This window comes from Macrotis lagotis, chromosome 8 (genome assembly GCF_037893015.1).
Source record: "Macrotis lagotis isolate mMagLag1 chromosome 8, bilby.v1.9.chrom.fasta, whole genome shotgun sequence".
In the NCBI taxonomy this organism is placed as follows: Eukaryota; Metazoa; Chordata; class Mammalia; order Peramelemorphia; family Peramelidae; genus Macrotis; species Macrotis lagotis.
In genome coordinates, this window is record NC_133665.1 from 116822897 (window position 1) to 116848532 (window position 25636).

Consider the following 25636-nt stretch of genomic DNA (forward strand, 5'->3'; position numbering starts at 1 on the left):
ATATGACTTTTTAAAGTTTGTTTTACAAACATTATTTCATTTGGTCCTCACAATAGTTCTGTAAGTAGTAGAGTTATTTTATCATCATTTTATAGATGATAAAAACGAGACTAAGATGTGGTAAAGAAACTCACCCAGAGTCATCCAACCAATAAAGTTCAGAAACTGAATTTAAAACCAGATATTTTTTGACTCCACATATGATATGCCATTTACAACACCTTGTTGCTTCTCAAAGTAATTTGTTTTATGAACATAAAACCTTTTGTCACTATTATTGAGTTCTCTAAAAATTTTCAGATGATTCAGCAATGGCTAAATGGTAGTGTGGTACAGAAGATTCTTACTGGAATGGAACAAAGTCTGGAGGTTTTCATAGATCAGTACTCTGAAGACAGTGAGTCATGGAAAGTGCCATCAGTCCTGAACATCATCATTCACCTCCTGGATGACAATTTTGGAGCAGACTCCCTCCCAAACTACCTGCTTTCTCCAAAGACGTAAAGCAAATTTGTTGTTTCACAGTTGAATTTAGTCTAGATGACATTTGATTTGACAGGTTGATAATCTCCTTAGAAATGGGTTGGCTCTGTTTGTACTGTCCCTCAAACCACCAGCTCCTAGGTTTATATCAAGAGTCATTGCTGTTATTATTTGGACATTGAGTATTTATTTTGATTTACAAAATAATTCAATAGATCTTATGCCTACGCAGGAGATAATGGCCCCATCATTGTTTAGCTCAAGGTGTCACTGTCAGGATGTTTTGAATATTCAGTTCAGTTGTCATAGTTTTTTGGTTTTATTTCAATATATCTCAAAGCTATTGAGTCAACAGCTTGGGTACTACCTCCTTTGACTGCAATTCTTAGCAATAGATTGCCATTGACAGCTGCTTTGCTGTCAGTCTTTTGATACTTCTCATGGGTGTTATCTAGATTAACCCACATCTGGTCCAAAGTTCCTTTCGTACTTACCTAGACTTCACTTCAAGGACTCAAATGAAATATCATTTTTCATCAACAGATAGTCTATTTCATTTTTGAATAGCTTTAGTAAATAGGAAGCTCTTCATTACCAAAAATATATGAACTTGCATCCATTGCTTAGTTCTGCCCTCTGGATTAGAGTGCCATTGGAGATACATCTTTTGAAGAAGTCAGATTATTCAGTTGTTAAAAGCCTTCTCTGCACCTCATAGCATTAAGTCTTGTGAGGTTCAGGAAACCAGTTTTGCAGGAGGCAGGAAGAGGTGGAAGTATGGTCTAGTGTCAGGATACTGAGGTAGGAAATGACACATTAAGAAATGTCAGATCAGAGAAAATTCTCCAGAATACTAGAGAATGCCTTGCAATGAAGAAAGATCTGGGGCTGATGCAAAGCTCTTTGGAATGTCTCTGGAGTGGAGTGGAGTGGATAGAGGGCAGGAATACTTTTACATTTTCCAGATTGGAACTGCTTTGCTAAATTGTGGTGCCAAGATTTCAACAAAGAACTTAGTTTTGTCTCTGACTAGGGAAAGACATAGCAGGATTATCACCTTCCAGATTCTGGAAAATAACATCTCAATGCAATCTCAGATTATATTAGGTTTTTTTTTGGTTATGTCTACATCAGGTAATTTCAAAACAACTTCTGTTTAGTCCTTTGTTTACTTTTGAAGTTAATAAACTCCAATGTAGATTTTTACACTTATCTTTATTATATATCCTGACAAAAAATAAATTTAGTGTGACATGACCCATTATTGATTTATTCAAAGGCCGTACAATCATAAAAGAACATTTAATTTTCAAATTTCTGTGTTGTTCTTATATATGAGTTAAAAAATCATTGCCTTTTAGTAAGCAGAAGTCATTGACAAAGCAGGGAAAGTTTACATCACAAAATTATAGTTCAAATAGCTTGAGGAGGATCATAAAATCTTAGGTTTTGCAAGAACTTTATAATTTAGTTCAATTTTTTTTACATAATAGAGAAATTGTCTCTACAGACTTCCTAATGGGTGGTCATCCAACCATTTGCTTGAACACTTTTAAGGCTGGATGACTTACAACTCTGTCAAGAAGTCCATTCCTTTTGTGAATAGATCCATTTGTTGTATTGTGTTAAAATTCAATGACTTAAACAGTTTACCCAGTTCTATTCTCTGGAGCCATATGGAAGATATTTAGTCCCATTTCTGTATATATTACTGAAAATAGGCAAATCTATTTCTCTTTTCTTCTCAGTGTGGTTCTCTCTTTCAGCTAAAAATGAAGAAGTTCTTTAACAGTTTTTGTTTTGTTTGATATAGTTTAGTTTGTGAAGTCTCAAGTAGTTTGGCCATCTCCTCTGGACACATGCTTGCATATTAATATTCCTTTTGACATGTGGAATCCCAAATTTGAACAAATATTTCAGATGTGAAATGGCAAATACAGAGTATAGTGATCATATTCTTTTACTTATATGTTTTAAGCAGCTTTACCAGAAAAATAACATATTTTGTGATTATCTACACAAGGGTTCTATCTTTCTGTAGGAATTTAAACATACTCATTTGTTTCATTCTTTGTCTTACACACAACCTTGGATTAGTATATTTGCATTTAAGCAAGACATTTGATGGAGCCTTCCAATTTCATTGTTGACAAAAAGGAGTGGGTTGAAAGATTGTGAGGTTGGGTCAGTTTAGAAGTAGTTGAATGAGTGAACCTAAAGAATCACAGCCAAGCAACTGAAGACAATCTGGAATGATGTTTCTAGTTGAATGCCCCAAATTCTGGTCCTGTCCAATATTTTATCAATGATTTTGATGAGAACATGAGTAGCATGTGTATCAAGTATGTGAATAGCATGATATAGTAGGAATGGATGATAAAATCAGAATTTAGAAAGTTCTTGACAAATGAGAATGGTGGGTCAAATCTAAAGTTAAAGTTTAATAGATGTTAATGTAGGATTCTATAAATGGCTTAAAAAAACACAAATATGTAAGCCGTGGCTGGACAGTAGTTATTATGAAAGTAAAGACTTAATGAAAAACAAGAGATACAATAAAGTTCTAGAGATTCTATTGAGCTTCATGTTCATGGAAAATCAGCAATACAGTATGTTAAACAAAAATGAGAGTTTAGGGTTCATTAATAGAAATATCACATCCCAAACAAGAAAGGTTCCATTCTGGGTATACCATTTTATTTTTTCATGCAAAACGTATTTCTATATTAGCTATATTGCAAAAGAAAACATAAAAGAAAAAAACAAAAATGAATAAACTTAAAAGCATATCCTTCAATCTGTCCTCGCAGTTCATCAGTTCTCTCTGGGAGGTGGATAGCATTTTTGTATCAGGAAGACCTTGGAATTGTCTTGGATTTTTATATTGTTCAGAGTGGATAAGTCTTTCATAGTTGATCATCCTTACAATATTGCTGCTACTGTGTACAATGTTCTCCAAATTCTTCTCACTTTGCATGAGTCCTTATGCCTTCCCTGTTTTTTCTGAAACCATTCTACCCCTCTTTTAGCACAATAGTATTTCATGGCAATCATAAACTATGACTTCAATAATTCTTCACCCTTGATTTCCACTTTTTTCCACTTTAAAAGAGCTATTTATAAATATTTCCTTTTTATAGGTTACATGTAAAATAATAGAAGCAACTAAGTTGTACAGGTTGCATAAGACTTTGGGCTTAAAAATAAGGAAGATCTTTGTTCAAATTATGTCTAAATCACTGACTAGCTGAGTTCCCTTGGCCAAGCCTCTTTCATCTTCTGGATCTCAATTTTTCTCATCTCTAAAGTGAGGGGATTGAATTTGTTGACCTCTAGAGTCCCTGATAGTTCTGAATCTATTTTTTATTTTTTGAAAATTTTCTTTTTTTTCCAATTCCATGTAAAGATAATTTTTGCCATTCATTTTTATAAGATTTTGGGTTCTACATTGTTCTCTCTCTCTTCTTTCCCTCCTTCTTCCTCAAGATAGCAAATGATCTGTAATCATATTAAATATATTTCCATGCTATAAATGTTTCTGTACAAATAGGTCTTTTACCATTTTCTTTGATGTCTTTGAGATACAGGTGTAGTAGTGGTATTATTGAGTCAAGAAGTATGCAAAACCATTAGTTCCAATTCATTCTCCAGAATTGTTACATCTGTTCACAATTCCTGCAAGAGTGCCTTAGTGTCTCAATTTTCCCACTCCCCTCCAATATTCATCATTTTCTTTTTCTGTCATGTTAATCAATCTGATAGGTGAGGTGGTATCTCAGAGTTCTGAAAAATTACCTTTCTCTTAGCAGTAATGATTTAGCTCATTTTCTATGACTATTGATAGCTTTGATTTTGTCTTCTGGAAACTACTTGCTTGTATTCTTTGACTATCAATTGAGAAATAGCTCTTATTTTAAAAAATTTTCTCAGTTTCCTATAAATTTGAAAAAAAGAGGCTTTTATCAGGGAAGCATATAATTCCCCCCTTCCAGCCTTCTAATTTTAGTTATATTATCAAAATTATTTATTTTACTTTCTATGCTTCTCTCTATTTCTTGTTTGGACACAAATTCTTCCCTTATTCAATGAGATGAGAGATATTTTTCCAGGCTTCCTTAATCATTTATCATTCTCATCTTATTTTGATATTGTTTCCTAGTTTTCCCAGCAAATTTTTTTTTATCAAATGTTGAGTTTTTACTCCCAAAGCTTGAATCTTTGATTTTTATCAAACATTATTACCATGACTGTGTAATGCATACTGATCTGATCCAGTAATCTGTTTTTTTTGCCAGTTCAAGATTGTTTGTAATATAGTTTGAAAAACTGCTAGACTGCCTTCTTTCATTTTTTTATTGATTGCTTTGATATTCTTGATCTTTTATTCTTTTAAATGAAATTTGTTATTATTTTTTTCAAATTCTATAAAATAATTCTTTGGTAGTTTGACTGGTATGGCACTGAGTAAGTAGATTAATTTATTTTTATAGCTCAGCCAACCTATGAGCAATTAAAATTTCCACAATTCTCTATTATGTGAAAAGTGTTTGGTTACTGTGTCTATATAGTTCCTGACATTGTCTTATCAGGTAGACTTCCAAGTAATTTCTGCTGTCTGTAGTTATTGTAAACAGAATTTTTCTTTGTATCTCTACCTGCCAAGGGGTAGTATGACCATAGGAAAATGAGTGCAGTGCAGAGACCTGAAGCCAGGGCAAAAAAAGACATCTTGGAGTAACTAGAAATTTCCATGAAGAAGAGGAGAAGACTTAGGAGTGATATGATATCTGTATTCAGACATTTGAGGCAGCACAGGAATTTGGCTTACTTTGCTTGCCAAGAGAAGGTAGAGTTAGGAGCAATGGATGGGGAACATATAGGAATTTCCTCTTGATAAAGGGAAAATATTCCCTAAAAATTGGCATAGTCTCAAAGTAGGACAACTGCCTTAGGAAGTTTCAAAAACCTCTTCAGATGGGGTTTTTCAGTTAGAAATCTAGAGATATTATAAAGAGAATTTTTGCTGCAGAAATTGTAGCAGGTTTGACTACGTGATCTTTGTGCAACTTTTCACCTGAGAAATTCAATATTTGACCCAAGGGAGGAAATGATAGACTCCTGGGAACTTGCTGATTTAATACTTCATTCTTAAGCTCTCCTAATCTGATCATGGCAATAAATAAACTGATCTGTACCAGGTATCTCATCTTTCTTCAGCAAATCCAATAAGGCAATTTTTAGTTCCTGCAACTCACTTTAGTTGGAGGTTTCTGATTGTGCTTTAACATGAAGTGATTTTATTTCTTGATTTTACTTAAAGGAATATGGAATCCATACAGTACACCTAAAATAATATATAATTTATGCCATTAAATAGCTAACAAACATCTATAAAGGGTTTACTATTCTCTTTGCTCTGAAGTAGCTCCTCTTCCAATAGGGGAGAAAACTTGCAAGCAACTCTGTGTAAGCAACATATTTATGGTGTACATTGGTAGAAACTTATGAAAGTGGGCTCAGCTTATTACAGAAAATTGAATTTTAGCTGAACCTTGACTTTTCCCAAAGACTTATTAGGAGGGAGTGAGGAAGGAAAGCATTTTAGGTAGGAGTTATAGCCAAGAAAAAAAAAGCAGAGTCAGGAGATAGAATATCTTGCTTGAGCAACAGCAATAGAAATATCTGTGGATTGTACCTTTGATGCTGCAGGTCTACTGGTGTCCTCTTACAGTTTCCAAAAATCTTGCTTTCAGAATCTCTGTAGGATGCTTCTATATTTTATGCTACTAAATTCTGTTGTTCCAAACCTAAGGAATTTGTCAGACTACATTTTCCTTAATTCAATATAGAAAATAAATGATGATTTCTAGCTTTTAATATGCAAATAAACTCCAAAAATAGTGATAAATATTTTCCTTGAATTTGTTTTTCACTTACCTAAGTGAAATGTTGAACTGATTTTCATTCTGTTTTATAATGTTTTTGCCTCCAGATTAGTGGATCTGGCAAAATTTCAGACCATTCTTCAAAATCTGCCTCATTGGCCAACTGTGAAGAGATTACTTCTGGTAAATGGAGCTCTCAGAAATGTGATTATCAAGAATTTACATTTCATCCGAGGTAAAACTTATCTTGTTGCTTGCAACACAGTCTCTAATAGTTGAGTTGAAATCAATGAATAAACAAATATGGGATGGATTAATAAGAGAGAATGGAATTGACTGATAATATTGCCAAACTGGGGAATAATTTAACTTTCTAATATGTACATATTTATTCAATTTTGTGATACTATATGGATCATCTAGAGTTTATAAAATCAGGAACTAATGCATAACGTCACAATTCATGCTATGCATTTTTATTGCAAAAGAATATATAAAATGATAATGATGAGACTGTTTCTGTGACTGCCACATTGATGATAGCAGTGGATTTTAATTTAAAAGCCTTTTTTTGCAAGTGGGACAGGAATCATTCTTTTACAGATAATCTACATGACACTGTCAAGCCCTTTATTTCGAAAGGCAAGTGTTCCTTAAGGGAAGGGTCTGTGAACTAGATTTAGCAATGAAAATTGGAGTCATTGGTGTTTGTGTCATGGAAGAACTGTGATTCCTGGGAAATAGTATCTATAAAAAATGGCTTTTCTTCTATGGAATTTTGAGTCATGGTTGACATAAAAGAAAAGAAAGTGGAAGAGAACCATAAAAAGTAAAGAATTTTAAGACTACAAATAAAGAAGAGATTGTCAGAGATGACTAAATCCAACCCATGTCTGAACAGAAATATCTTCTATGTCAATTCTGCAAAATGATTTACTAGTCCTAACAGCCTCCCATTACAAACACTTTTCTCTTTCCTCTTCATTTTACTTACTAATGATACGTTTTTCATTATTTTTAATTTAATAAAGTTTCCTAGTTCCTCTTCTGTCATTTAGTCTGATAACCTTTCCACAAAACAATACTTCAAATATTTGAAGATGGTCATTGCCTTCTTTTAGTTTTCTTTTTTTCCTAGGCTATATCATCTCATTTCCTACAACCAGTTTCTGATGCCAGGCTTTTGAATTTCTTTACACTCTTGATACTTTCTTTTGGACATGTTCCAATATGTTCTAGTGCTGCAAATGTCAATGCACCAGTGAATAGTGTGTTGAGATTATCACCTTCATTGCTATTAATATTAACTAATGTTTCATTTAATCTTTTGACTTCAAATTTTGATTTTTTCTTCATGTTGACATGATTAGTCCTCTAGAATCCCCAAGTATTCTGAGGATTTTTCTTAGCCATGTCTGCATGTTTTTTGGTTTTATTTTTATCCATATTAAAATTCATTTGGCTGGTACTAGCATGCTGTTTCAATTTACTAGATCTAAAAATATGTCATCCAGGGTATTCATGGTATTAGAAAAATAGAATTTAGGATTATTTCAACTCTGGTACCTGTCATTGATCTTTGAAAAGTAAAATTAAACTGCTCAGTAAAGTTAAGAGTTCTATAGAACTACATCTTCTTATTCTTCTATTTGGCCACAGTTTAGGGCTTTCAGCTTAAATTAAGAAAGATTTTGTCTCTTGAACTTGTATTGATATAAATAATCAGGTGGCAGTGGGTCACTGCCTTCACTTTCCCTTTGCTCAACAGGACTTTGGTCTGTTCATTTTTAGGAATAGAAAGAGATCTCCAAATGAAGATCATCAGTATTAACACTTAAAATTGGAGAGTTCCCTCATTTTACATATTATTGTGCTTGCAACATTTTTCTCATCTCTAGGCTAAAAGTTATTAATTGTGTTAATAATAATTGAATTAATTGGTTATTTCTTATTGAGGGACAAATATTTATAATGCATATGGACAAACTTACAAAGCATGTCTTTTTTTAAGAATTTAGCCTATTGATTCATTTGAAAGCTGCATGAATTTTATTTAATAAACTCTCTTACCTTGTATTCATCTGTAAAATCTTATAGAAGTTCTAAGTAAACTGGAAAGATTGGCTCCATTTTCTGAAACGGATGACTTGAGCTCATTACAACTGGAAATGGACATGTTCTTCAGGGATTTAAAACAGGTAAACCATAGTGAAAGATTTTAACTAGACTATTTATATAAAACCTACAAGGGACTCATGAAATATTCAGATCTATTCTTATTATAAGTTATAGTTGCCAAAGTAGAGAATGGTAGACAGTTTTTTTGAAGACCTTTTGGTTTTCACTTTAAAATTTTATTTTTGAAAATTTGTGTTTTTATGACTAGCATTAGGATAGCCATTATGGAAAAGGATTTCTGAATTCTCTGATTTTCTCTATAATTTTATTCATTTTAGATGCTGACAAAGAATTCCTCTTATACAAGTCAAAATACAACTTTTGTTTTTGAAGAGAACTTTACTATTCTGAAGAATTCCAAAATCATGAAAATGCTAACCCATTTAAGGGGACACTCTCATTCTTTTAATGAGACAATCTATTTATACAACCTACTCCATTCAATCAGAAAGGCTGTAAGTATTTCCCCCACCATTGCTATATTGGAATATGTACTGACTTCATTTTTTCCAATTTAGGGTATTAAAGTAGTTGTTTATATATTTCATATGCATGTGGTCAGAGATAAAAACTGAAATTAGAATTAGAAATAAATTTATGAATCATTTAGTTCCCCCTCACCTCAAAACACCCACATTGTTAATAGGTGGGGGAAAGGAATATGAGTTAAAATTAGGAAAAAAAATGAAACCAGAATGGAAACTAATGGACTAAGAGAATGAGGAAGGCACATGAACCAGTCATAATGAAGGCAGAAAGTAGATTCAACAGAGGTAATGGTTTGGGATTGTGATTAGGAGACTGTGGACAAAAAGAGGAATTTAACAATTTGAAAGCACAAAATCATAGAACTTTAGAACTGAAAGCCTATCTATTATTTATTTGATCCCTACTACAATCCCCTATAACACAATTGGGGAAAATAAGGGCAAATTTATCTTTTGATCATTTCTCTATAAACCTCTCTCCCAGAGGTAGAATACAGTTACAAGCAATTGTGATGTCTAAGGAATAATCTCTCAAATTCTGGAGAGTAGATGAAAATGAGTGGGACTGGAGACTACACAAAGGATCAAGATACTAATACCTGTGTGTTAGAAGGGATTCTTATGTGACTTTTGAAGACAGCAAGAAGAGCATGGAATGGAGAAGATTTTTGAGTTAAATAGAGAAAGAAAATGGTACAGAATCTTAGAGAGAATACAAGGGGGAAATAGATTTAGTGTCAGAAGAGCTGGGTTCAACACTCACTCTAACACTAACTTATCCTTGGGACCTAATTTTCCTCATTTGTAAAATGAGGCTATATAATCTCTAAGATCTCATTCATTGTGTTATTGGTGAATGACAATGACAAGATTGGAGAGACGATAGAGGAAATGGAGTGAATAAATTTTCAAGCAAGTACATATTGGTATGATGGCAATACAGAGAGATCTAGAAATGACAGGTCGTTCCAGACAAGCTAGGTTCTATCATTCCACTGACACTTAGATTGCCAATAACTTCCCAATCTCCAGATCCAGTGTTCTTTCTTAATCATCATTCTTGATCTCTCTATAACAGTTCCTTCTTGAAATGATTTCTTCCCTAGAGTATCCGAGAGTATCTGATATGCTGTGCTTATTTTCCTTCTACTTCTTGGGTTGCTTCTTTTCTTTTCTTTTTCTTCTTCTTTTTTTTTTGTCTTTTTCAGTCCCTGAATGAAGTTATCTGCTAAGGCTCAAGCTTTGGTATTTTGTTCTCTTCTCTTACTTACCTTGGGAATCTCAACTTTATCTCAATGCTCTAACTATAAGCTCTGGAAAAGTGTCTCCCCTCTTCTCTCTTCCCCATTCCCACTTTATCTCCTTAACCTTTTTTTCTGACCTTTAGTTTTACATCTTCAGTTGTCTATTGGACTTGCTCAGAGAAGCAGATTTATACAAAAATTACATTCTTTTAAAAATGTATAATGGTCATTTAAAACTCCACCAAACTCATCATTGTTCCCACCTGGCTGCTTCAGACAATAGGTTTTTTTGAAAGATTTTTTTATTTTGAGTTTTACAGTTTTCCCTCCATTCTTGCTTCCCTCCCCCCACCCCCCACAGAAGGCATTCTATTAGTCTTTACATTGTTTCCATGGTATACATTGATCTCAGTTGAATGTGATGAGAGAGAGATCATATCCTTAAGGAAGAAAAATAAAGTATAAGAGATAGCAAAATTACATAATAATAATGTTTTTTTCTAATTTGAAGGTAATAGTTTTTGGTCTTTGTTCAAACTCCACAATTCTTTCTCTGGATACAGGTATTCTCCATTGCAGACTGCCCAAAATTCAGACTATATGTTTTTAATCAGGATTTTCTCATTTCTATGAATATTATCATTAATCATCTAAATCTGAAATTATAGGATGATGTTTTACTCTTTCCTTTCCCTCTTCTCTCATATTCAGTCAGATACTAGGAAGACCTCTTGAATCTATATATTCTCACTGACGTTATTATAAATTAGACCTAAAGTTTTCATCATATCATGCCTGAAATATGGTTAGTAGTATGTCCTTCCCACCCCAATCACTTTGTATTTATTTTATATGTGTATATATGCAGATATATATATATATATATATGTATATGCTTTATATGTATGTACATACACAGAGGGCAGGGAGGTGGAAAATGGATAGAGTGCTGGACCTGAAATCAGGAAAACTCTTCTTGAGTTCAAACCTGGCTTTAGACACTTACAAGCTATGTGATGACCCAGGGCAAGTCACTTAAGTCTCTTTACCTCCATTTCTTATCTGTGAAATGAACTGGAGAAGGAAATGGCAAACTGCTCCACGATCTTTGCTAAGAAAACTCCAAATGGGGTCATGAAGAGTGAGTCATGCCTAAAATGACTGAATAACAACATTCACACATACAAATGGATGTGTTTATGCTCACATACATTAAAGTGTATGTGAGTCTATATGTATGTATTTATGGGTATGTATTCTTATAGAGTATGCATAAATTCCTTGAGAGCAGGGATATTTCCTTTGTCTTTTCAACCCTAGATCTATCTGTACCTGGCATTTAATAAGAACTTGTTGAATGATTTATTGGTTGTCATTTCTATAATCTCTTAACTGGCTTCTCCTCTTTTTCATTTTATTATACTTACCAGTATCATATTAATCTTCTTAATGAATCATTTTAAACGCATTTCTGTCTTCAATTTCCTTAATAACTCTAATACCTTCCTATTTCTTTGAGAAGGGATTTTAAGCTCACAATATATTCTTATTTTATATTAATAACAATTATCTATGTTTATTTTATCATCAAACCATTTGCTTCCCTTTTTCTCTTTTCAAAGGTTTATGTAATTTATGTACACAATTATGTATATGGGTTTTGCCTATATACATATATGTATGTTTATACAGTCACACACATACAGATTGTCTCATGTAAACTTCATGAGGTCAGACTATTTTACTTTTATTTTTATATCCTCAGTCCTTAACACAATTGCTTAATAAATGTTTAGTTAATTGCTCAAGGGAAGAAGAGTTGTATATTATATATTGGAGAAAAGTGAAAGCATTTGGAGGAGGGACAGGTTTAGGTTCTTGGCATTTAGGATGAAGTTCAAAGTCTTCCCAACCTCTATAATATTGCCCAAACTATGCACCTTCTCTGGGTCTCAGTTTCCTCATCTATAAAACAGTTATTTTCTGTCACAGTGAAATTAGACTAGTTATTCTCCAGGTTCCTTTTGAGATCAGAATTCTCTAATTCTATCTCTTCAATATTGTCTTTAATTTCTGGAGTCCTACCCAGAAAGAATTGGTCTACCCATTGCTCCTTGATCCTGTGCTTTTCTTAATCCAGCCCTTCTCTTTTGACTTTGCTTTTCTAAGGATTACTTTTCCCTTCATGACCAGTTTAGGTGTCTTCTCCTCAGTTAAAATATGTCCTAACAATCTTAGTCCTCAATAATTACTGTCCCATCTTGAGTTCAGTAGTATGTATGTATGTATGTATGTATGTATATATACATATACATATATATATGCTTTCTAGAATTTCCAAAATCAAACAAAACCCCATTTTGTAATGCTCAATGAATGTCTGTGAATGACAATAATTTAATCTCAGAGTATAAGACATTAAGACCTTATTGTAAAATGTTTAACTTTTCAACCATTTCTTTATTTCTTTCCTAGTCATCTTTCCACGGATACATCATGTTTATTTTTGAATCCAGTATTAAGAAGGGTGGCAGAGTAAAGGAACATTATGGATTTAAATCATTTTGGTCTTTTTTTTTTAGGTTTTTTTTTGCAAGGCAAATGGGGTTAAGTGGCTTGCCCAAGGCCACACAACTAGGTAATTATTAAGTGTCTGAGACCGGATTTGAACCCAGGTACTCCTGACTCCAGGGCCGGTGCTTTATCCACTACACCACCTAGCCGCCCCAGATTTAAATCATTTAACCCTTTTTTAATTCTTAAAATTTTTTCCCCTGGGCAATGGGGTTAAGTGACTTGCCCAGGGTCACACAGCTAGGCAATTATTAAGTGTCTGAGTCTGGATTTGAACTCCTGACTTCAGGACTGGTGCTTTAGCCCCTTTTAATTCATTAAAAATAAATGCCTGCTGAATTTATTCCTCAGGTACACGAGCATAAAGATTTGGCTTATATAAAGCCAACACCATGATGTCTGCTCTGACTTAAAAACCTTGGGCTAGTTTCACTGATTGCTTCAGTTGACTTCACAACTGGATAATTTAACTAGGTTTAGGGCTGATCTCAGAAGAGACACCTGATAATTTTAGTGTGATGAATCTTGCATATCTCAAAAGACTTTCACTTTCAGGATCAAGATGTATTGGAGCCTAGTAACTGATCCCCTTCTTTGAGGGATGCTGCCGTTTCCTTTCACTGAGCCACTTGCAGGCCTTCTCTAGCTTCCCCCAGCGGTAGTCCTGTTGCTCCTCACACAGCCAGATCTCCACGTTGTAGATCTTCATTTCAGCCAGTCAGTAGATAACTATTTTGGGCTTGCTGGTGGCCTCCTAGTTCAGCTCACTCTGGAATCTTGATGTTCAATGGACTGGAATCTAGGTCACTTTCCTCTTGGGTCTCCCCAAAAGCTAAATCTAAGTCACTGTTTCCTGGGTCCAGATGACCTTAGGAGGATTCCAGTGATGTGTTCCATAGGATGTCTGTAGCAGCAGAAACTCAATATCATATTGTCTGTGTTGGGAATTGAAAGTGATAAAACCATGATCCATGTTCTGCAAACTAGAAAAATTTTCACATAATGGTAAAAGGACCTTTAGAAGCCATTCAAAGTAGGTCATGAGAAGATTGCTCCAGGAACTGTGGGTGTGGGAAGGACTAAAACATGGGTATAAATCTGCTTACTTATCACAAGTTGAGTTTTTCTCTTTCCTATTAAGGATGAGATTTTTCAGGAAGTTCTCTTTGGACAAACAAATTACCCCATTGCAATAACCGAAGACATTCTGGGCTGGCAAGAAATTGAGCTGCAACTTGCAGAGAGTACCACATTTTGTTCTTGGTTGTATCAATCACTGAGTACCCAGCTATCACCTGGGGAGGACATGTCCTTCAATTATTGCCAGGAAAAAATCATTTCCACCTTGTAAGTATACATATTACTAAAAAAAAAAAGAATGTTTGAAAGTCTAAATGATTTCAACCTCATTTTTAAAGAAACGTACCAATCAAAATAATCTAAATTTAACCTTGATAGAGACCACATTCTGCCTCTTGTCTCAGAAGCATCCTTGGTATAAAAGCCCCAGTTTTCTTTGAGGTAAGTGTGTTAACTAGATCTACAAAATCTGCTAAACTGAGAGAATACAGCTGCTGGAAGCTTGGAAGACAGACACCAAATTCTTCATTTTCAAAAGAAGTCTTAAATGAATGAATGAAAATTCTTGGCTATGAGCCTAGTATGACTAAACATTAGGAATAAAAACCTGCCATCCAGGAGATTTTTTTTGTTGTTGTTACTATTTTTTTCCAAGACTATGGAGTTAAGTGACTTGCCCAAGGTCACATAGGTAGTATCAAGTATCTGAGGTCAGATTTCAACTCAAGTCTTCCTGACTACAGGGCTGTGTTCTATCCACTGTACCATCTAACTGCTCTGAGATTATATATATATATTTAAAAATTTATGTTTTATATATAATAAATATTTATTAATTTTGAATTTAAGTACAAAAAGACAAAAAGAGAACATTTCCACATACATAACACAACATAGAAAGAGAATTCAATATGAAACATGAATCTCCATTTTACTGTTTACTTTTTTTGAAAAAAACCTGTAATAAATACATGTCATTTTCATAGCTACCCTGCTTTTCTATGCTTCCTTCTAAGTTTTCTTTGTTCTTTGCTGTGCACTTATTTTTTCTTCTCTCCCTACCCTCCCACCCTAGAAAAGGTTACCATTACTCTCAAATATGTATGTATAAGTAATACATGTATATTTTACATATATTTATGTGAAACTTATACTATACATAGTTCTGTTTATCAGTTCTCTCTTTGGATATGGATAACACATTTTTCATAGGTCCTTTGCAATGATTTTAGTATTTATAATACTCAAAAATGACTTATTTTTCAAAGTTGTTCTGAGAATAATATTGATGTTATTGTGTACAATGTTCTTTTTGTTTTGTTCATTTGACTCTTCAATATTTCATGCAAGTCTTTCATGTTTTCTAAGGTAACTAGGTCATCATTTCTTAAAGCACAATAAAATTCCATTACACTCACACACCACAAATTATTTATCTATTCCTCAACTGATGGGCATCCCCTCAATTTCTAGTACTTTGTCATTACAAAGAGAGCTGCTATAAATATTTTACAACATATAGTTCCTCTCTTTTTTTCCATAATCCCTTTTCAAAACTATGCTCTGATAGAGGTATTGTTGGATCAAGGACTATTTATATATAGTTTTATAACTCTTTGGGCTTAATTTTATAATTTTATAACTCTTTGGGCTTAATTCCAGATTGCTCTTTAAAATGGTTGGATCAGTTCACAGTTTCACCAATAGTGAATTAGTGTCCCAATTTTTCCATAGCCCCTCAAACATTTGTTGTTTCCCTTCTGTCATTTTAGTCAATCTGATACATGTAAAGGATACCTCGAAGTTGGTTTTTTTTTTTAGGGTTTTGCAGGGCAAATGGGGTTAAGTGGCTTGCCCAAGGCCACACAGCTAGGTAATTATTAAGTGTCTGAGATCAGATTTGAACCCAGGTACTCCTGACTCCAGTGCTGGTGCTTTATCCACTACGCCACCTAGCTGCCCCTTTCAAAGTTGTTTTAACTTGCATTTCTCTAATTAATATTTTTATATGACTATATATAATTTTATTTCTTCATTGAAAAATTTCCTGTTCATATTCTCTGACCATTTGTCAATTGGGAATGACTTTCAGAGTTAAAATCTGACACAGTTCTTAATATATTTGATATTTGAGACCTTTATTTAAGAAACTATCTATAAAAGTTTTTTCTGTCAGTTTTCTGCTTTCCTTCTAATCTTGGCTACATTGGTTTAATTTGCTTTAACCTAATATAATCAAAAGGATTAATTTTATATCTCACTAGGATCTTTATCTCTTGATTATTCATAAATTGTTCTATCCATAAATCTGATAGGTAAATGTTTTAGTTTCTGAAAGATATATTAAGGGAAGGATGACTCTAACCAAATTCTAGAGTGAAAGAACCCACGAAAAGACTGAAGGGACAATTTTCTAGCATGTGGGAAAGATTTGTAGGATTTTTGGAAGATCCAAGGTAAAGATCTGTTAGGGGTTAAAGAGGATTGCAGCACAGCCCAGGTCATGCCAGAGTGAACCGGCTCCCATCATCCAGGAACAGCCCTCTGGCACCCGGCTCTGTGGCAGCAGTGATGGTTTTTAGGTCTTTCAGCCCAGGGGATTGCCAAGGACAATTGGGAAGGTTAGTGGGAAAACTCTGCTGCACCAGAATGAGAGTGGAGCCCAATCAAGTCCAGACCGCAGTGCAGCCGCAGTCCAGGGGACCAGGAGCAGGTCTAGGGAGCCACTGTACAGCTGCTGCCAGCGTTCAGCCCACAGATGGTAAGGGGGTTGAGGACTCTGCAGAGGTCTTTTTGCTATGTCTGAGGCAGGACTTTGCTGCTGCCCACATTCAGAGCCAGGTCACAGTCATAGCAGAACAGGGACCTTCCTCACAGCTCCAGGGCAGGAGGAGTGCTTGTGGCATCCACAGACCAGAACACAGGCCAGGAGAACAATCAGAGCCTCTCATAAGACCTTGGAGGAACTGAGAACTTGCAGGTTCCTTGGGGTATCCCCGAAATCAGCTGCAAAACCCCTCAAAGCTTGGGACAGTGCGCCCTCCATCTTAATAAAGAGTTAAAATCAAACCATAGGTTGGGGAAATGAGCAAACAACAGAAGAAAAAAAATCTGACCATAGGCAATTACTTTGGTGCCATGGAAGATCAAAATGTATACTCAGAAGAGGGCAAAATTGAAGTTTTTGAATCCAAAAATCTCCAAGAAAAATACAAATTGGCCTCAGGCTCTGGATGAATTCAAAAAAGATTTTGAAAATAAAGTAAGGAATATAAGCAAATCCAGGAACTCTGAATTGAAGGAGAAAATATTACAAGTAATCCAAAAGAAACAATTCAAACATCACTGAGCTACAGTCAGAATAACACAGGACTTGGCAGCTTCTACTTTAAGGGCTTGTAGGCTTGGAATATGAGATTCTGGAAGGCAAAAGAGCTTGGATTGCAACCCAGCAAAACTGAATATCCTCTTTCAGGGGAAAAGATGGACATTCAATGAAACAGGACTTTCAAACTTTCCTGTTGAAATGACCAAAGATGAACAGAAAGTTTGGTCTCCAACTACAGGACTTAGGTGAAGCATAGAGAGGATGAACGAGAAGGGTAAATTATGAGGGATTTAATGATGTTGAACTGTGTGTATTCCTGCAAAGGAAGATGATACTGATAATACTCATATGAACCTTCTCATTTAATAGAGCAGTTAAAAGGAGCTTATATAGACAAAGCACAGGAGAGAGTTGAATTTGGAGGTATAAGATGTTAATAAGATGGAGTTAATGGGCGAGAAAGGCATATACTGGGAGAAAGGGAAAATAGGCAGTATGAGATGAATTATTTCACATAAAAGAGGCAAGAAAAAGCTTTTGCAATGGAGTGGAGGAGGGGGAAAGGCTCAGAGAGGAAACAATATACACATTCAATAGAGTATAGACATCTATCTTAACCTAGAGAAGAAGGGAGAGGAAAGGGATGGGAGAAGGGGGACAGGGGAGGAAGGGGTTTGGGTGATAGAAGAGAGGGAAGAATTTTGTAGAGGTTAGTCAGATACTACATACTTTTGATGAGGAACAGGGTGAAAAGAGAGAATAGAATAAATGGAGAGGAATAGGATGGAGGGAAATACAGTTAGCAATTGCAACTGTGGGAAAAAATATTGAAGCAATTTCTCTGATGTACTTATGATAAAGAATTCTATCCATCCTAAAGAAAGAACTAATGGTGTTTGAATATAGACTGAAGCACACTCTTCTTTCCCCCCCACTTTATTTTTCTTGAGGTTTTTCTTTCTTTGTGTGGGGAGGGGGATTATGTTTACTTTTATAACATGACTATTGTAGTAATTTGTTTCATGGCTACACATTTTTAACCTACATCATGTAACTGGCTTGCTCAATGAGGGGAATGAGGTGGGAGGAAGGGAGAGAATTTGTAACTCAAGATTTTGGAAGTAATTGTTGAGACTTACTTTTGCATGTAGCTGGGGTAAAAAAATGTAAAAATCAAAAAATGTTTCATGTTCTAATTTTCTTATGATCTCTCTTTGTTTCTAGGCCATGTATTCATCTTGAATTTATCTTGGCAATAAGTTTGCCAGCCTATCTAGCTTTTTCAACAATTTTTGCCAGATAACGAATTATTATCCCCCAAATTTAAATCTTTATATTTGTCAAATGCAAGATTGCTATAAACATTTGTTGATGTTGTTTGTATGCCTACTCCATTCCTCTACCTACTTTTTTATTTCTTAGCCAATACTAGATAGTTTTGATAATTATTGAAGTCTGGTACTGTTAAACCTCCTTCCTTTTCATTTTTTCCAGTCAGTTCTTTTTTATATTCTTGACTTTCTGTTCTTCCAAATGAATTTTATTATTATTTTTGCCTAACTTAGTAAAATAATTTTTTGGTAATTTAACTGGGATGAAATTGAATGGATTATGTAAAATTGTCAGTTTTATTATATTGGCTCTGTGTACCTATGGACAATTAATATTTCTCTAATTATTTAAATATGACTTTATTTGTATAAAAAGAGTTGTATAAATATATTCGTGTAGTTTTGTGGTTTGTTTTGTTGTATATATATTTTAGACATTTTATACTTTCTGCAATTATTTTAAATGGAATCTCTTACTATCTCTTCCTGCAGGATTTTGTTGGTGGAATATAGAAATGCTGACTATAGATTTGTTTTATATCCTGTTACTTTGCTAAAATTATTGTTTCTGCTAGCATTATAGTTGAATCTTTAGAATTTTCCAAGTATATCATCATATTGTCTGTAAAAAGAGATAGTTTTTATTACCTCATTTCCCATTTTGATTCTTTCAATTTCTTTTTCTTCTCTTATTGCTGCTGCCAGCATTTCCAACATAATATTGAATAATATTGGTGACAATAGGCATTCTTGTTTTATTCAGGATCTTATTGGGAAAATATCTAACTTGTGACCATTACAAATAATCTATGCTGATGGTCTTAATTGGATGCTTCTTATCATTTAAGGAAAAATCCTTTTATATTTATACTTCCAAGTTTTTTAAAATAGGAATGAATGTTGTATATTATCATAAACTTTTTCTATATCTATTGATATAATTATATGATTTTATTGATACAATGAATTATTTTAATACTTTTCCTTATGTTAAATTAATTCTGTATTCCAGGTATAAATTGCACTTGGTCAAAATGTATAATCTTTTGAAAGTCTCCTAACTAGTATTTTATTTAGAATTTTTACAACCATATTAATTAATGACATTGGTATATAATTTTCTAACCCTGCTTTGACTCTACCTGCTTTAGATATCAGAACAGTATTTGTTTCATAAAAGGAATTTGGTAGGATTCCTTCTTTGCCTATTATTTCAAATAATTTGTTTATTAATGTAATTTGTTGATCTTTAAATGTCTGGTAGAATTCATTAATAAATCCAACTGATCTTAATGCTTTTTTTCTTAGAAATCCCATTTATTGCCTGATCAATTTCTTTTTCCCTAATAAATTTAATTAGACTTTCTGTTTTCTCTTTTGTTATTTGAGGAAGTTTATATTTTTGCAAATATTCTTCCATTTCACCAAAATTGTAAAATCTTATATTTATTTGATTTCATCTTCCTTGGTGATATATTCACTCTTTTCATTTTTTAATACTAGTGATTTGATTTTTTCTATCTTTTAAAAAATCACATTAACCAATGTTTATCTACTGTTTTTTTCAAAAATCTAACACAATTTTATTTATTAATTCAATGGTTTTCTTATATTAAATATTTTTTTGAGGCAAATGAATTTAAGTGACCTGTCCAGGGTCACACAGTAGTAGGTGTCTGAGGTCAAATTTTAATTCAGGTTCCTCTGACTCCAGGCCTAATACTTTATGTACTGCCCCACCAGCTACCCCATGTTTTCACTCAATTTTATTGTTTTCTACTTTATCTTTTAAGATTTCCAATTTTTTGTTTAACTGTGGATTTTAAATTTGTTCTTTTTCTAGTTTTTCCCCCAAAATACATACTCAATTCATTGGTCTGCTTATTCTCTGTTTTATTGACATAAGCATTTCCTTTGATTACTTCTTTTTCTGTGTCTCATAGATTTTGTTATGCTATTGTACTTCTTGTTAATGAAATTATTTCTTGTTTCCATGATTTCTTCTTTAACCCACTCTTCAAAAATAAGCTGTTTAGTTCCCTATTAATTTTAATATGTTTCTGTGCTCCTTTACTGAATATAATTTTTTATTGCATTTTGATCTGAAATGGATACATTTAATATTTCTGTTTTTCTACATTTAACTATAAAATTTTTATGCTCCTAGTATATGATCAGTTTTTGTAACACGAGAGCATGATTGCTACTCAAGCTTTTTTTAAAACCTCTTCTAGCCCTTCATTTTAGCTTTGTATGGAACTCATTTTTTTTGATAAACAATATGTTGGATTTTAATTTTTAACCCATTCCACTTTTCATTTCTGGTTATGGATGAGTTCATCCCATTCACATTAAAAATGATTAGTTAAATGGTTCCTTTTTCTCATTCAGGATTCTATTTAGCTTTGCTGGCTATATTATTCTGGGTTGTGAAAGTAGATTCTTTGCTCTTCAAAATATCATGTTCCAAGCTTTGAATGTAGAAGCTATTTGATATTGTGTTATCCTGATGATAACTCAACATTATTTATTTTGAAATCCCGAGGCTCGTAGTATTTATTTATTTATTTGCAAGGCAATCAGTTGAATGATTTGCCCAAGGTCACACAGCTAGATCATTATTAAGTGTCTGAGTCTGAATTTGCACTTAGGTCCTCCTGACTCCACGGCTGGTGCTCTATCCACTGCACCACCTAGCTGTGCCCCCACCCCGCTACCTGCCTGCTTGAAGTAATTTCTCCTCAATCTAGAGCCTTTAAAACTTGGTTATGATGTTCCTTTCATTTTCAGACCTTTCTCAGGTGGTGATTGATGTTTTTTCCATTTCTATTTCCTCTCATTTTAGAACTCCAGGACAATTTTCCTTAAGGATTCTTGTGCTATTATCTCTCGATTTATTTTATCATAGTTTCCTGGTAATCCAACAATTTTTATGTTGTCTTTGCATGTTCTATTCTCTAGGTTAGCTGCTTTTTTAAATGAGATTTTCACATTCTCTTCTTTTTTTCCCTTCTTCTTTTGATTTGTTTTTATTATTTTTTTGGTGTTTTAAAACACAATTAGCTTCTCCTTGCCCAATTCTAGTTTCATGAAATTCTTTTCTTCCTTCAGTTTTTCCAGTTGGTTGACTTTCTTTTTTAATTTTCTTGGATTACTCTTATTTTCTCCCTAATGTTTCCCCAATCTCTCTTATTTGATTTCCAAATTCCTTTTAAAGTTCTTTCAAAAACTCTTTCAGAACTTATGGTCATTTGCCATTTTTCTTGAAGTAGAAGTGACTTTTTTTAACTTCACTATCTTCTAAGTATGAACTATATCTTCTCAATCCCTATAGTAACTATCTATGGTCAGCTTCTTTCTCCTTTACTTACTCATTATATTATTTTATTCTTCTAGCAGTATGTTATTACAATCAGGTCTTAGACTGGAGGTGTAGGGGTTGATGCCTCAGATTCCAGGTGTTTCAAATCACTGTTTTTTAAAAAAAGTTGCCTTTTGGTATTTTTTACATAACGTTGTTTTCTTAGCTCTGACTGGGGTCCCAACCTCAGGTACTGCTCTCTACTTCTAAGCTACCATCCAGAGTGCTGTGATACAAAGACACTCTTGCTCCTTCCTGTCCCTTCACCAACTTCAGACTTCATTGTAGTTCTCTGCCTTGGAACCAAATCCTGCAATCCTCCACTTTCAAGTGTACTCAGCCATGGGGGTCCCGGAGCCCTCACTTGGTGGGCCTGTGCACATTCACTCTCTTCACCCACAGCTACATTGCATCATGTCAGCTTACCTGGCCTAGACATCCAGAGAGAGTAGAGGGTCCTTTAATCTTCCTCTGCTCAGTTGTTTGATCCCACCCAGTCCATGAAGAAAGAGTCCTTGAAGCTGCCCCTGCTGCCCCCTGAGGCTTCTTGTTTATTGATTCAACAGTCTGCCTAAGGCATTTGTTCTTCATTTGGACCAAACTTCCACGTTGGTCTAACTGATTTACAAATGGCCTGGATGTCTGCCCCTTGTACATGCCTTTAACACAAGACATTTTGAGGTAACATTTTTTAGGCTTCTTAAATAAGGGAAATGTCACAATATGGTAAAAATCAGTTTTAGATTTCCATTTGATTTCGTTTAGTAGTTCAAAAGTCCCATGATTTTTCAGGAACATTTCTGGAGAATCAATCTCCTAAAACCAATCTTCTCTTTTACCACTCCCATCAAGGTCCCTGAAGGTCACCTGAAGTAGACAAAGGGATCCCTTTCAGATCAATATTCCAAAACAACAGATATAGAGACTCTAAAGAGACTTGTGGATACATTTGCTCCCTACTGTCCCTCCAGTAATTGCAAACTTCAGAGTTCTCTGTCTTGGAACGAAAATATCACTAAAATTGAATAGGGAACTAAAATTGAATAGGGAAAAAATTACATTTTTTGTTTTCTCTAACCTCTAACTGAAACTTAGCATTTCCTCCAATTATTTAGATTATTTAAAAACATTGTACTGGAAAGAGGTTCATAGGCCAGACTCCCATATGGGTTCATGTCACAAAAAAAGATTAAGAACCCCTATGCTAACATCATCAGGAAATGGGGAGAGGGCAAGATTATTTCCCTTAAATAGATCACAACTCTAATTCCTTCAAGGAAGGGAGAAAGACAAAAGTCTGGGCATGAGGTATTTCTCTAAGAGGTTACCACCAAGTCCTTAGCTTTTGTTCTTTACCTTTTATATATTTTCCTAAAAGGAAAGTGGTTAGATCTAGAAAAAGGGAGAAAATATGGAAGGCATTTTTCACTACTTTTCCCCCATGCCTGAAATTCTCTTCATCCTCCTTTCTGTCTGGACTTCTTCAACCCCCAGCTCAAGTTGCAGCTTCTTTAGGAAACTTTCCCAGTTCTCTTTAATCTTTCTGCCTTTATTCTCTGATTATCCATCATCATCATCATCCTGCACAATCTTGTTTGTATAGTATTATTTGTAGTCATGAGAAGGCAAGCTCCTTAGAGGATAGGTACCATATTTTGGTATCTGATATTTCATTGTATAAAGTCTGATACTAAACCAACTGGCACATTTAATAAATGCTTGTTCACATTGGGCACAACATGTCTTCAGTGATGAAGACTTTAGGCCAGAGAAATATTTCTATAAGTGTTCAACTGAAGTAAACAGGAATTTGTTTGTTTGTAAATATACTTGCACAGGTTTAAGTTCAGCATGATTTTTAAAACTTTCTATAATAGCTTGCTATTCAAGTCCTATCTCCAGCTATTAAATTTTCTGTTTTCCACTCTTTTGTCAAACTGACTATATGATATTTCCTAAATAGCCTTTGTTCCTTCTGCTCTTTTAACTTGGGATGTTTTTCCTTTGAATGTCTATCTATAGAATTCTCATCACTTCTCCTATATTTTCTTCAAATGCCACATTTTTCTTCAAATTTTTTTATTCATTAATTTGGAAAAAGCATTTATTAAATGACTTTTGGAGTATGAAAACAATTGATGTGGAACCATTCTCACATAACTATATAGGTTTTGAAATCACCAGGAATAAAGTACTTGGTTTTATCACTCTGGTCATACATAGTCAAATGAATGTTTATTCAGGCAAGGAAGGTGAGGGAAAGTAACAATTAAACTGAAAAAAGTAGTGATTGTAACACTTTTCTTTATTTGTCTTATAAGAGTGCCATTTAATTTTTAGGATTTTTCATACATTGGAGGAAGTACAATTTGCTCTGGAACAAAATAGCCCTTGGAAAAACCTAACAGATTTTCTCAGGAAAACATGTGAAGTTGCTCATTATGTGAATAAGCAAGAAAATTTCCAAAGAAGTGCACCTGGTAAGCCAAGAAGCAGATCAAATTTTAACACAGGAATGTTTTTATATTTAATGATGCAAAATGGTAGGAAAGAATATAGTAGGAAAAAAAGACATTGAAATTGAACTTAAAAATTTGAATTCTAGATTCCTATTGCTTATGAATTATGAAATCTTGAACAAATCACTTACCCTCATTCAACTTCACTTTCCTCATCTGAAACATGAAGGAATTAGACCAGTTGATCTCTGAAATCCCAGCCATCTCTAAGCTCTATGCTAGATTAAAGCCCCGACTCTGTGTTTTGTCTATGATACAAAGCATCATGAGCATAAATAAATCATTTTATGTCTCAATGTCCTATGCAAATATTTAAGATTATAAATTATGTTGATTTAAGATAATAAACTACTAATTGCTATTGGAGGAGATAATTTTTCATTAGAGATGTTCCCTACACTGATGAGATTAAAGCTTCCATCATTCCCTTCAAGAAAATGAGTTATTTCTCTGAATTATTTTTACGCATAATTAGAAAGTTAAAATTAGTCAATTAACAGTTATTAAGTGCTTACTTGGTCAGTCTTAGCAAGCCCAAGACCCCTTTTCTGAATAATATTTTTAATTTCATAAAATAATATACATAAGTTTATAAAAGAAAATCAATTATATTGATAACTGATTACAAAAATACAGTGCATATACACTAGTACAAGGATCTCAGGTTAAGAACTTGTTCCATCATCATTATTTGATTGGCTAGAATTAAATATATGTATCAATGACAAAAGAATTATTACTATATTCTTAGCATTCTGGAGCTAGATGGTAATCAAAGAGAAAATTTTGCTTGGTGCTATATAGAAAATGATAATAGAAAGGGGTACATTTGCAATACAAAAAAGTTGGATAAGTTCCTGAATTCAGTCTCACTGATTGATTATAGCCGTGGGGTATATGACTATAGGGTCATCTTTGTGAGTGAGGTAAATAAGTAGTCTATTTTCTCATGTGTATAAAACAGACAAACACAGACATGGATATAATATTATAGCTATATAGGTATAATGTTATAACTAGAATTGTAAATGACTGTTGGGGGTATGAAGACAATTGATGTGGAACCATTCTCACATAACTATGTAGGTTTTGAAATCACCAGGAATAAAGTGCTTTGTAAAGAACATTTCTAGAACTAGGGAATTTTTCAACATTCCTATTAGAC

The 25636-nt window shown here is 33.8% G+C and overlaps 1 protein-coding gene across 1 annotated transcript in view; it reads left to right on the top strand.

The window, feature by feature from the left end:
* Positions 1–25636, top strand: part of ABCA13 (ATP binding cassette subfamily A member 13) — a 493610-nt gene that overhangs the window by 94109 nt on the left and 373865 nt on the right. Inside the window, exons 10-15 of the mRNA XM_074199032.1 lie at positions 301–500; positions 6476–6603; positions 8466–8566; positions 16581–16693; positions 22119–22400; positions 24293–24432. Of these exons, the coding sequence (XP_074055133.1) occupies positions 301–500; positions 6476–6603; positions 8466–8566; positions 16581–16693; positions 22119–22400; positions 24293–24432 (964 nt within the window). The remainder of the gene's footprint in view (positions 1–300; positions 501–6475; positions 6604–8465; positions 8567–16580; positions 16694–22118; positions 22401–24292; positions 24433–25636) is intronic.